This window comes from Botrytis byssoidea (genome assembly GCF_014898295.1).
Source record: "Botrytis byssoidea strain MUCL 94 chromosome Unknown BBYS_035, whole genome shotgun sequence".
In the NCBI taxonomy this organism is placed as follows: domain Eukaryota; kingdom Fungi; phylum Ascomycota; class Leotiomycetes; order Helotiales; family Sclerotiniaceae; genus Botrytis; species Botrytis byssoidea.
The window spans coordinates 295,516-308,578 of NW_024065876.1; the positions used below are offsets into that span (position 1 = coordinate 295,516).

The 13,063-nt window shown below is 40.3% G+C and overlaps 5 protein-coding genes across 5 annotated transcripts; 2 read left to right on the forward strand and 3 right to left on the reverse strand.

The window, feature by feature from the left end:
• Positions 1–1,561: 1,561 nt before the first annotated feature.
• Positions 1,562–2,626, reverse strand: EAE97_011308 (uncharacterized protein; the record flags this gene model as incomplete). Its single annotated transcript, XM_038881823.1, has 2 exons — positions 1,562–2,146; positions 2,207–2,626. 2 exons carry the CDS (start codon positions 2,624–2,626, stop codon positions 1,562–1,564), a joined length of 1,005 nt encoding a protein of 334 aa, XP_038727401.1.
• A 743-nt stretch (positions 2,627–3,369) lies between these two features.
• Positions 3,370–4,211, forward strand: EAE97_011309 (uncharacterized protein). Its single transcript, XM_038881824.1, has 2 exons — positions 3,370–3,834; positions 3,950–4,211. The coding sequence occupies exons 1-2, from the start codon at positions 3,474–3,476 to the stop codon at positions 4,126–4,128; spliced, it is 540 nt and encodes a 179-aa protein (XP_038727402.1). The 5' UTR covers positions 3,370–3,473; the 3' UTR covers positions 4,129–4,211.
• Positions 4,212–5,558: 1,347 nt separating this feature from the next.
• On the reverse strand, positions 5,559–6,490 carry EAE97_011310 (uncharacterized protein; the record flags this gene model as incomplete). The annotated part of the gene is made up of 2 exons (XM_038881825.1): positions 5,559–5,959; positions 6,202–6,490. The coding sequence occupies 2 exons, from the start codon at positions 6,488–6,490 to the stop codon at positions 5,559–5,561; spliced, it is 690 nt and encodes a 229-aa protein (XP_038727403.1).
• A 1,017-nt stretch (positions 6,491–7,507) lies between these two features.
• On the forward strand, positions 7,508–8,095 carry EAE97_011311 (uncharacterized protein; the record flags this gene model as incomplete). The annotated part of the gene is made up of 2 exons (XM_038881826.1): positions 7,508–7,889; positions 7,947–8,095. 2 exons carry the CDS (start codon positions 7,508–7,510, stop codon positions 8,093–8,095), a joined length of 531 nt encoding a protein of 176 aa, XP_038727404.1.
• A 3,226-nt stretch (positions 8,096–11,321) lies between these two features.
• EAE97_011312 (uncharacterized protein) lies at positions 11,322–12,492 on the reverse strand (the record flags this gene model as incomplete). The annotated part of the gene is made up of 3 exons (XM_038881827.1): positions 11,322–11,437; positions 11,485–11,580; positions 11,631–12,492. The coding sequence occupies 3 exons, from the start codon at positions 12,490–12,492 to the stop codon at positions 11,322–11,324; spliced, it is 1,074 nt and encodes a 357-aa protein (XP_038727405.1).
• Between the last annotated feature and the right edge of the window lie 571 nt (positions 12,493–13,063).

A 13,063-nucleotide genomic window follows, 5' to 3' on the forward strand; every position in this document is an offset into this window, starting at 1 on the left:
AAAGAACGAAAAATTGTAGCTTGAAGATGACACAAACAAATGAGAAATTTGAAATGCTGAAGAAAGATTTCATCAAGACTACTTGAAGGTAACTTACATATATTGATGTTGGTGGCTGTATCTGACCAATCCAACTCTCATAATTATCCCATAAGTATATTCAGCAGACCTATAGTAACAGCACCGCCAGAAAAACTTTCATCACCAACAGTTCTTGTTGTTGGTGTGATCTATGTTCTTCAAATGATGATATATTTTCTGAGTAAGACTGTGATGCGAACCAGACCGATGGTACCCAATTATCTTGTGTAGATGTAAGATACCCACGTAATCATGGCTTATGTTCTTATGAAGTAAGACGAATGGGCATGAGCAGATGTTGCCTACAGCGGCTATCACTCCATTTTGTATAAAGTTGACTATAAGTAGAATCATGACGAACTTAGCTATAATAACGAATTTTCTAGTACCTAAAGCTTCAGATACTAGAAAATACCTGAACTTTATATATTGAAGCTACGTATTATAAATACTTCAAAATATACTTATAAGCAGTCACATATAAGATCTTTTTGTAGAATCAACTTCAATCTTCTCCCTCCGATTTAACAATCTAGACAGAAGTTGATTATGTTTTATAATAGTAAATATTAACTACGATATTGTCACGGGTTCAATACGTAGCTATGTGGATGCCTTAGGCATCCGCCATCCATATAGTCGGCGCCTCTCCGCCTCCTTCTTCACTCCTTGTAGAATATCATACATCTTACCTAGTGCCTATCTCCTGCACCGTGATAGATATGATTTCTATAAGCTGAATTAGAAAGAATAATTATATCAAGTAACTTAATTAGAAGATAATATATAATAGAAATAATAAAATAGATTGAATTGAAGTTAAATCCTAGCAATCTTGTTTACATATATCTGTATCAGACGATATAGTTCCTCGAAGTAATATAATCTTAGTAAATATACTATATAGGGTATTATAGAACGAATCGAGTGACTTTTTTATATATCTAAATATAGAGTGGACTACTAGGATGTAAGTGTTTATACGTAATATTATATGATATATAATCGATAAGATCCAAAAAAAAAGAAAAGTTTTCCATCTAGTACTTTTTATTTTCAATACTAATATAGTTTATAATATTACTCACTAAATACAAAGCTATATTTTCCGGAAATCCTTATTAAACATCAGCCTGTTACGCACAGCTTATATTGATAGCGGAATCAATAACTATAAAGGATATATTCATGATGACTGGAAAAGTTACTCATACTTATTAAAGTATGTACGAAAGATAGACTATACCGCTATTTTATAGATTCTACCTAATCTGAAGACACTATAATCAAATTTGCACTACTCTTCGGTGCCGGAGATATCAACTCGTCTTTGTCAAAAATCTTACATACTCAGTTGACTTCACAAAATGGCATATTCAAAGTTTAAGTATATCAAAAAAAAATCAATTCTAATGTGTAGACTAGCAGGAACCAAGTTGCAATCACCAGAAATTGGTATTAGAATTCTTAGCCATGTTCCTCACGAAGAACTGTGCTTGAGAAATCCCAATTGCTGGTCCATGACTTCTTTGATGATTGTCTCTGGCTTGGCCCATCGAAGACCAAGTTCTTTCTCTGCCTTCGAAGTATCGGTTTTTGCCACCTTAGGATTTGTGCTCGGTTCAAGCTTGTGAGGCACTGTAGGGTAATCCTTTTGTAGAACATCAACAACATCTTTCCAAGTCATTGGCTGTCCGGAGACTAAATAACTTGAGCTAGAATCGAGAGCCGGATTCAGAGCTTTCACATGCGCATCTGCCACATCTCCGACATACACAGAAATAAGGGGACCATCCGACTGCGCACCGTTCATAATGCTGCCAAACAAGATACCATTAGTGCTCCCCTGAATTTCCTCGGCCGACTTTTGGATCAAACTATGCCCATACACCAGAGAGGGGTGAATAGTGATGAGTACGAAGCCGGGATTTTCTTTTCGATAGAACTCCCAACTTGCTTGATTGGCCAGAAGTTTTGAGGCGTGGTATATCTTGAAAGCAGTCAAGAAATCATTTCCCTCATCGTAGTCTCGATTGATATCTACTGACAGGTCCAGGGATGTATCCTCTGTAGATACACATTAAGTCAGCTTTGGAATTCCAAGTGAAACTTTGACGAACTAAACTTTCAATACAAGCCCATCCGTAGGGCCATCGAGTGGTGTCAAAGCAGCGATTGAGGATGTGATGACGACTTTTTTGATGCTTGGGACCTTGGCTGCGTCTCTCAAAATGTTTAGAGTTCCTTCTATTGCTGGTCGATATATCTTATCTTTGTCCGCAGATTGAGCTAGCGGAGAAGCCAAATGCAAGATATACTCAACATTGTCCAAAACCTTAGAAAATGCGCCAGGTACTGTGATATCTGGAACGACGACAAACTCTAAACTATTTGCATGATCGGAAAAGATGTTATTGAGGCTGTCGATTTGTGACTCCTTGCGAACGGAGATGCGGAGACGGTAGCCGGCGTTGAGTGCAGCTAAAGCAGTTGAAGCTCCAATGAAGCCAGTTGCTCCAGTGATAAAAACTAGACTAGAAGGCATGACGGCAAATTTTGGGTGAAGGGGGACAGTTTTGGATTTGAGAGTGAACGAAGACGTGTGAGTTATGAGTGTGGATGGTGTAAATGATATTTCAAAGCGGCTGCTTCCTTAAATACATATAAAATCATTGAAGTGTCTGTCAAAGTGGCTATCACAATGGAGAATGTCCCCCCATTCATTTTGCACCGAAACCATTATCCATCAATCTCAGACATGAGCCTACGGTAGACTTTCATTTGTAAGGAGATTTCGTTAAGCTCCGCTTAACGTACTTTCCGGATGAAAACTTGGGCCATGTCCGAACCCTGCAGGTGCTCCTTAGTTACACTTCGCTTAGGCGTTCGAGTGTGGCTCGTGTCCTGGCTGCCTGGTTCTTGAAAAACGTATCTGTAAACAAGCACAGACGAGAAACTGAAACTATGTCCGGCATTTACCTAATTTCAAGTGGGATCACATGATCTAGACTACCTTTTTCTCATTTCTTAGGGTTAATGTTGATGTATTTTATTAATTACTTCACAAGCTCTTTTGTTTATATCAAGCCGTAGTATTCTTAATTGACCAACATGAAGATCACTTATCATAGAAGCAATGAAACCTTTTCGTCAGGTGTCCTTCAAATCGCATTGTCTCCCCATCATAAATCCCGTCCTTAGCGTCTTGATACTTTCGATCAGATTGTGCCTGAGAACCACTTTATTTACATGATATATTTAGTGACAACCGCCGGACAATTTATACCTCCGAAAATTGATTGCTCATCAGATAACGATCATGCAGGTCGGCCACGCTAAACTAATCAACTGCTTGATTAGTGAACATGAAAGTGCCTAGGCACTTTCAGTAAATGCGGGCAATCCTGCTCTCAAGGAGTACTTCCGCGTCCACTTATAAGTTTTCGACTCACCTTCATATTTATAACCTAAACTCCGAGTCCTTGCCGTCATCCTCTTGCAACAACATTATTCATCAAGGTCGTTTCAAAATAAGCACACTCAAACAATACACAATGCTGTCAGATGACAATTCCAGACATCTTCTCTATGTTTGTGCAGGCCTCAGTATGTTCACAGCCTACAAGCATACATCTCTAGGCTTCAGTGAACTTTTCCCCAGAATCGATCGCGGACTTGGCTCTTCAGAGCCTCTGACGGCCTTCTCCGCAAAAAGCAATTTCCTGCAGGTTGGCGCTTCTTGGGCTCTCATTGGTATGTTGATATCTCCCCACCCCACTTCAATCCAAGATTTGCTTCGAAGTGCTGCCCAAGCTCTATACAAGAGTTTGAGCATAGAATGTCGGCATATAGCTGAAGCTTGAAATAGGAATCCTTCAGCTCAAATGGGCCAAGTTTGGTTTAAATAACGTCTACGATAAGGCAATTCTTGGATGGTATGGGGTCTATTCTTTCGCGTCTGGATTGGGGTACTTCTTGAAAGGCGTGTATGTACCTCTGGTTCCTATTTGGCTTATCCCTGCACTCACTGTGCTAAGTCAATTCTGAAATGGGCGATAATGTTGGAAGTAAAGTTTTCCAGGAAGTAGTTAGAACTCGAAAATCATGAAAGATACTCGTTTTATTATGCGGTTTATGAGTCTGAAATTCTCTACTATTATGAACCCTATAGTAAGAATACTGAATTACTACAAAAATCAGTACATCGAATATATTAGTAAAACGAACAGTATTTTTATATTCTTTAATCTTTTGCTTTAATATACACTTATTTAGCAACTATTAGTAGAAAATCATCTGAAAGAAATTCGAATAATGTCAACTTTTAAGATCATATAGTCCTTCGGAAAAGCTGATAATTTGAAGGACTAGGAATCATTCTAATATGATTTGACTTATATTAGTTGTCAAGATTAAAGCTTGTAGTAATATGATTGAAATTTCATGAAAAATGTTATAAGATAATCAAATTAAAATTGATACTTGTTTAGTATATTTCTAATATGAATAATAAATAGTTCTATATAAACGTAGATAAGCAATTTTAAACTATACGACTACTATAATTACTAAGCGGAAGGACTAGTCTCTTATATGAAATATATCTCCCTATATATAGCTAGCTCCTTGAATAGAATATAACATTGATAATCAAAACCTATACATAGATATATTATCATTTATACTCTTCTCATATAAATAAATTCCAATGCGAATTAAATTGATAATAGATATAATTCTATCGAATAAATAGATGTAATTAAGATCAAAAAACTTTTTTCTTATGATTTTTTTTAGAATTTTACATGAAATAAAAATATACTTGTATATTTGCGTTGGAGTTTTGTATGAGAATCTGAAGTAAATGACAAGTAAGTATTAGTTTGAGAAGAGTATAGATGACGTAGTACCTATAATAATAGGTTCTAAATCTTAATACTATAGTCTTTCTAAAGAGCTAGCTAATGTTAAGAAAAAAGCAATTTTCATATACTTATTAGGCACTTGAGATTAGCCCTTTCGCTTAGTGTACTATAGTGGCTTAATGACACAAGGTCGCTTACCTATGTTCACATTAAGCGGATCGCAAAGGTGAGAATCACATTATCTTTGAGTAAGCGATAGCTGGAGCATGTGTGATTGTGAATCATATCAAACTCTCATTACCTTGGAGTGAAGAAGCCATTCTATAGGACACTCCGCGATACTCACAGCTGTAGAAGTATTCAAATAAATAACCTATAAAGACAAGATACTTAACATTTGACCACTTTCTTTTGAAATATTATAATACAATATATTAAACGAGTATGCGAAAAATTGAAATTGAATCAAACAGATTAGAATTATACAACGCAACCCCACCCCCCAAGAAATACGAGTTCTACAGAACATAAGGGGGGAAATCACTTCTGTCGCCGAGAAATGCTCTGCCTTGTTCATCGCGCTCTCGGTTTCATGCTGTTTACCATATCAATCTAAGAGTACAACTGAGGAATGACTTCTCCAAAAAAGTTTTCCGCGAAAGTATCTGTCTGATTTTGAGCCAATGCTAGTGCTTTGCCGATCAATACTGGAACATCGGGGTTGCTCAATGTTTGTAAGAATCTATCTGCGTCCGCCTTGAGTTCGATGAGTGTCGGCTTCGTAGCGGCATTGATTGATTGCTTGGCAAGACCAATAGCTGGAAGAGAGAACAATACAAAACGAGAGATAAGAGCGTCAATATGGCTATACATTTCCGGAGTGAATTCAAAAGCTTTGTTGATCCATCCAATCTCTGCTGCTTCCACAGCACCGATGTCGTTACCACTGAGAATGTACTCCATAGCACGACCGCGGCCAATCAGACGGGGTAGGAAATTGCTTCTGCCCGCCCCTGGAATGATACCAAGTCCAATCTCAGGCTAACCCATAAGTGTGTGAGTTGTGCTTGCGAATCGCATGTCCAAAGAGGTCAAAAATTCATTGCCTGCACCGCGCGCTTTTCCTTCGACGGCAGCGATTGTGATCTGGTTAAGGGTGCTCATATCGAATAGTAATTGAGCAGTACGGTGACCAACGGTTGGATATGATGTTGGTTAGACAGTATAGCGAAAGATTCTTCTGTAGCTAACTTACCGAAAGGGGTGATCAGAAGATCCAAGTGGTTGACGAAAAAGCCGGCGATATCGCTTGTGAAGAGAACAACTTTTGTGTCCGTATCGTTACGAAGTCTCTCGACAATATCAGTCAAGCCATCGATAGTTTCCAGACCCCAGACATTGACAGGAGGATTGTTAAAAGCCACCTCAAGGACACCTGCTCTAGACTGATTGAGGCGGAGCCCAGGGTAGGCAGGGAAATCGAGAGCCACGATGGTAGACAGAAGCATAGAGAACGCCGAGCCGAGCATCCATGAGGGCGACATCTTGAATGAATCTTGAGTGAATTTGTAAAAGGTTGATAAGGATATAAATACAAGGAGGCAGATACGAGTCGAAAGTGATAGTGATTTGAGAGTGATTCGAAAAGATGGAGGCGAGGAGAGAACAAAGATATACCTCTAAGAATTCCCCTAGGTATATCTAAGTATTCTGCTAGACCTGAGAGCTCCGGGCTTTACTTGGGTAATTTTTAAGGATTCCTAGTCTCGGTCAGTGTATTCTCATTTATTAAGGTTTGATAATTTAATTTTATAAGTCCGACCTTGATTCACAACAGGTACGCATAACTTCATCTGATCCGTCGAACTACCATTTCACTTTGCACCGGCAGCTTGACGTTCTAGAGTCTGTTTATGACTCCGGTATAGTGGATCTCTTGATTTTTAATGTTCACATAGGGAGCCAGAAGTTCGTCTTTCTAGTTGTGCAAGTCGACGTGGAGAGCTGGCACGGGACAATGAGTTAAGCAACATGACGACATCAGAGTAGACAGCAAATTATAGAATTTTACTAGAGCTTTCGATCATACATACCAACAACCTTGAGTGCCTACATTTCTCCGCCCCTTCCCCCTGAGAAGAAGAATTTTCCTAACTTTCAGGCATTGCGCAAAGCAACGTAATATGGATAATGGCCGATCCAGACGATTTCAAGTAGTAAGATGATTTTTTAATTTAGAGGTGACTTGCTTTTATAGTTGACAGGGGGTTTCCCCGTAACATGGTTCGGGGACACTAAAGTTGATCAAAATGCGGAACAGGGTTCGACAGTGTTCGGATACCGGCGAATCATATAAGCAGGGTTCCTATGCTAAAGCCAAATGCCATACGATATCTATAATCTTGATAGCTGATGTAGCTACGGATGCATACCTTTCCATAGTATTGTAATATCACTGTATTAATGTCATGATATAATAAATAGTTTTCTGTAGCCATGTCGATTCTATCAATGTTAATTTCGAAATATTTTCTTCACAACACCAAATTCAATAAGTCATCATGTCAAAATCACTCGTTACTGGTGGGGCAGGCTTCATTGGTCTCTATACCGTTAAGATACTTCTTGAGCGTGGCCATTTTGTTCATACCACTGTCCGCAGCCTGAAGAACACTCAAAAGCTGAAGGGGCTTTTAGATTTGCAGAACAAGTATCAGGGACAACTATCTTTGTTTGAAGCCGATCTTCTGATAACTGGCTCTTTTAAAGACGCCATGGCAGGCTGTGATATAGTATACCATATAGCTTCGCCATTCCTCGTCCCACAACAAATCAAGGACGGGATGAAAGACTGCATCGAACCTGCTCTGAAAGGCACTAAGAACGTCCTACAGTCCGTCAACGAGACCCAAACTGTCACGCGTGTCGTTCTCACATCATCCAGTAAGAATTTTCTCCCTGATCGAAACCGTGTTTTAGCATACATCTGACTCCTCGCAGTTGCAGCAATCTACGGTGGTAGTGCAGATGTACTAGAGATGAAAGACTCGACCCTTGCTGAGAACTACTGGAACGTCACAAGCACCGCCGCCGAGAATCCATACAGTTATTCGAAAATGATTGCCGAGCGTGAGGCCTGGAAGATGTAGGAAGCACAAAGCCGTTGGAACATGGTCGTCATAAACCCTGGACCGTCTCTATCACCCGAGTCAGCGTCTGGATCCTTATTCATGATCGAGAATATGTACCGTGGTGAGAACAAGATGGGTGCACCCGAGCTTCAATACCCCATTGCGGATGTACGAGATGTTGCAGAGGCACACGTGAAGGAAGGCAGACTCCCAATGCGAACGGAAGATATATAATTGCTGGTGATCACAGCTTGAGTATCTTAGACATGGCAAACCTGGTTAGGCCGATACACAAACAACCTAGCTTACTTCCTAAGAAGAATCTTCCTAAGGTCATGCTGTATGCTGTCGGTCCCTTCATGGGACTCTCGTGGAAATGGGTATGCGCAAACATTGGCATTGGGTACAAGGTCAATAACCAGAAAAGCGCCCGTGAACTGGGCCTTGCATATCGCCCGGTAGAAAGCGTCGTTCGAGATCACTACCAATCTTGGCTTTCCACCTTATCATCATAATCTTGTTCACAGGATCGTATCAACCCCTTGACAAGACAGATCTCTCAATCTAGAGTCAGGACACTTTTACTAGCAAATTTTCCAAATCATTATAATAGCTTTCTTTACCCATTGCCGCTTCACGACTTTGGTTAGAAAATAATAAGATTCTGTTGTCAATTATGCTGCCTATCATTTTTTTCTGCCGCTACTGGCTACTGCTGTCGTCGCTTCAATCTGCCAAGTTGCAACTTTCTCAGTATGTAAGGGACTTAAAAAATTTATATCAAGGAGCCATAAAGATAGAGCATGCACAAATGTTTCTATAGCTTTAGTAAATAACCTTGACAGCTTCAGAGCTACACCCAGTTAGTTTTAAGAATCCTTTCTATCACATTTTCTACACTCTACTTCTGAAGCCCCAAGTTCCTACCCCATGCATCCGCCTTGGGCGATAAGTCCTGTCGAAAGAAATCACAAACTTTGCCCACACATGAAAAGCTGTAAAAGATTTCCCTCTCGACAGAAGGTTTTCAGCATACGCAAATTCCTTAGCTTGACTTGTATTCTCGATTTTTCATTTCACCCCTGTAGCTTGGCTGAACACTTAAACACTCTCAGTTTGCGTGGCTGCAAATGATGGGATTTCAGCAACTCTGTTACGGATACCCTTTTTGAAATTCATCGGCGATGTTAGAAAAGCTCGAGAGGTGATAGAAAGCCCTGTGGTGGCAGAATCCGTGATTAATGAAGTAGACGTTTCGTTATTATAATAAAATCTTCAATATATTTATTGATACTAATACCTGGGTGGCCAGAAAGTAAGTAATACTCTATTTAATTATGATCTATTAATCACTTTGTATTTTATTATCTTATGGGATGTGCCTCAAGTAAGGTGTGGTATACTTTTTGGTCCTACTAACAACAATTAGATATATCAAACGCTGAGGTATAACCAAGAATCTCGTATTTCCAAAACCTAGACTCATCAAATACTCTAAGAAAGAAGACATCTTAACTTTTAAATGCTTCTACTAGCTGATCATGGCTAGTAATATTTGCCTTTAAGCAGTAACGCGTACTAAAATAACAAAACCACATAGAAATCCTCTCAAATTTGCATCTTGATACCTTGCAGATTCGAATTTGCGGGAGCAGAATTCGGCTTAGGGGATCGATTTAAGAATATATAATTGTATTGTTGGCCCCCATGCTTTGATTAAAGATGGAGGGGGAAATGGTGACGTAAAAGTAACGAGTTGATTTAGAATTTCTCACCCCGTTTCTTTGAACAATGTATGAAGAATTGCAGGGTAACAAATTGCTCTTGATTGTGAGATTCATTGAGTCTTCTTGATCGTGTTCAAGAGCTTCTAGAAGGATTCATGCATGGTATTGAGAGTGGGGTGATAAGATGGTGGTGTTCCAAGGTTCCAAGTTGTCCTTAAAATTTTGAGCTGAGGCTGAGGAGAAATACTGACTCCAGGGCTCTCCAGGGCTATGCAGAATGTGAGTCACGTGTGTGGATGAGCGAACTAATCATCGGGGTAAATTGTGCGAATCTTACGATCCGTTAATAAACGATCGCACTTTGAAATTTGAATGAGTCGTTGATTCTTTGACCCTTTCAAAGGTTTCCTCCAAATTTCTTAGGAGTGAGTAGTCTTTGATCGATTGTGTTTTAGATAAACGCATAAAAGGAAAAAAAAGAGGGAGTGATTTTGACTCACATCATGGCTTGGTACAGTATCTCGGCCAGAACGGGTAGACCTCGGGATAACAAAATTCCATCCAAAAAAAGTATATACAGGGTAATAAGGTTGAGATACAGTCCAAGAAGCTATACCTAGGTATTACAAGATCTTCGGTTTTGGAGATGTAAGTTTAGCGCACAGCCATTTTCTTGTATGTAAAATCAAGGAGCCCAATAAATGATCAGTCACGTTATAAACCGCCTGAAAGATTTGTAATTCTGCTGATAATTTCCAAGTCGACCTTGATTTATGAAACATGCTACCGCTATCAGTTCGATATCTTCAATTCAATATCTTCACCTTCAGCGCCTATAGAGTTTCAAGACTATAGATTCACTATATACCACAAATCGATAGCTCATAGAGCTGCTTTCCTAGGTCGTTTTACTATTCGTTTTTTCTTGGTGGCCTTTGATAACCTTACATTCACTTGGATTTCGCGAGAACGGTTATTTGAATTTTTCTACGCAATTCATTCCTAGCACACTATAACTCCTGGCTAGTATTGTGTTACTATAGATCTAATCACTTATTGATATTCACCCTCGAAACCTGATTGAATTGTTCCTCCGTCTCTTGCTTGTCCTCTCGACAACAACAGCCGCGTAAAGTAGATTTAGAAAGCCAGACTTTCCTCCGGACAGAGATATGAAGACCTTTTCAGCTGCAGGTGGTAGCCTAGAAATTTCTGAAATTGCATGCCAATCTTGTCGACAACGTAAATTGAAATGCAATCGCGCAAAGCCAAAATGCGATACTTGCACTAGGCTTCAACAGAGATGCGAGTACCTCCGTAACACTATTACAGAATCTTAAATCTATGAGAATAAATTATCTTCAAGTTTAGGGCATAATAATAATTTGCCGTATTAATTTTGACATTCGTGTTTATGCATTAGATTAGGAAAAGTATTATTTGCATAATGGATATTCTGGGCCATGGAAGTAATTGCGTTCATTCTCACTACAAGATAATGAGCACTAAAAAGGAAACTATGAAGAACCATTCATAAGAAGCCTAGACATGGTGATTATCACCTTCAAGGCGCCACATTTGGAAGATAACTCAAACGCCTTGTAGGCGTCATGGATTTCATCAAATTCGAAATCTGGGCAATAATTAGTGAAATCCAGACAGATAGAGGATGACACGCACTGTGCGAGACCAGAAAATGAGGATCAATGCTACCTAATTCCACCATCTTGAGCAAATCGGGTGTACTAACAGCATCAATGAGTCGAGTTCTTAAACCTAGCAAGAAAGTCAGCAATATTCAGGATGGGAGAGGTAGTCAAGAATACAAATATTGCGATTCCACAGCTTTTCCAGGTGAAGCTCGCACGATTCACCGAAGACACCCAGGCTGGCGATGGTCCCGCCAGCGCCTATTAGGGCTTGTGCAATCTCGAAAGATTCGACAGTACCGACTGCTTCAATAACCACATCGAACCCTCGGCCTTTGGTCACTGCTAGAGCAGAAGCAATCACATCATCCTGTCCGTTGAGAACACTGAATGTATGATCCGCACCCATGGACTTGGCCATCTCGAGCCTCGGATTACCCCTTCCCACCATTACCGTCATCGATGGACCGAACAGATTCCTAGTCATTTGGAGGATCATCAATCCAATCGGGCCAGTTCCTATGATCGCGATAGTCGATCCAGGTTGAATATCACCATTCAGGACACCACATTCATAAGAAGTAGGTACAGTATCTGATAGGGTAACAGCAACTTTCAAGTCGATGCTCTCTGGCAGTTCATGTAACGAGAACAAGGCATGAGGAATGCGGACATACTCAGCCTGTGTGCCATCAATTGTATTTCCAAGAATCCAACCGCCGGATTCACACTGAGATGGCATCTTCCTACGACAGTAATGGCAAGTCCCGCAAGACGTGATACATGAAATGAGAACCTTCTGGCCAACGGTGAAGTTTCTAACAGCGATACCGAGGGAGTCAATGATACCGACTCCTTCATGACCGAGAATGCGGCCTGGAGTGCATGACGGGACATGACCTTGAAGAATGTGGAGGTCTGTCCCGCATATTGTGGTATGTAAGACCTTCACAATAGCGTCGGTGGGTTCCAAAATGACTGGTTTTGGACGGTCTTCAACTGTGACCTTGTTGTCGCCTGTGTAGATAGCAGCCTTCATATTTATGACACTTTGAAGCAGAGGTTGACTGTACACCACCAAGACAATCTTAGAGAAATGGAAATAGAAATTGAGTAGTAGCTACTAGGCTGATATGTAGCAGGGCACCCATTTATGAATGCGCCGCCATCTAGAAAACAAAGGTGTACAGACCCAGTCCAGAGAATCCCGTGGGGCGGAAGTAAGCAGCTGCGACTATTCATTTGGCTGAGTTAACGTTGTAACTGTCAGTCAAACAGGCAAACATGATGGGTACTAACTACCAAAAGTGGAAGTTTGAGCACTGTGTGTGGATTATTTGGGGATCTAAGACTCGTCAGCCCCTCAAGCAAGAGTGATTATAAGTGGGGATTCAGCTTGCCATTTTCTCGTATGGGACCTGGAGCGGAAAATTTGTCTCCGACGTGACGTGGTTTTTTCCAAGGCCAGTCCTCGACCAATCAGACTGAAATTTCGCTCCGAGGCCAAGTCCAAACCATTGCAAGTTGATGAGATGAATGCTCGTTTTCCACGTTTGTTGGGTAGTACATAGTAACCTGATTATAGATGTCCAGTGTTGCTAGATTTTTGA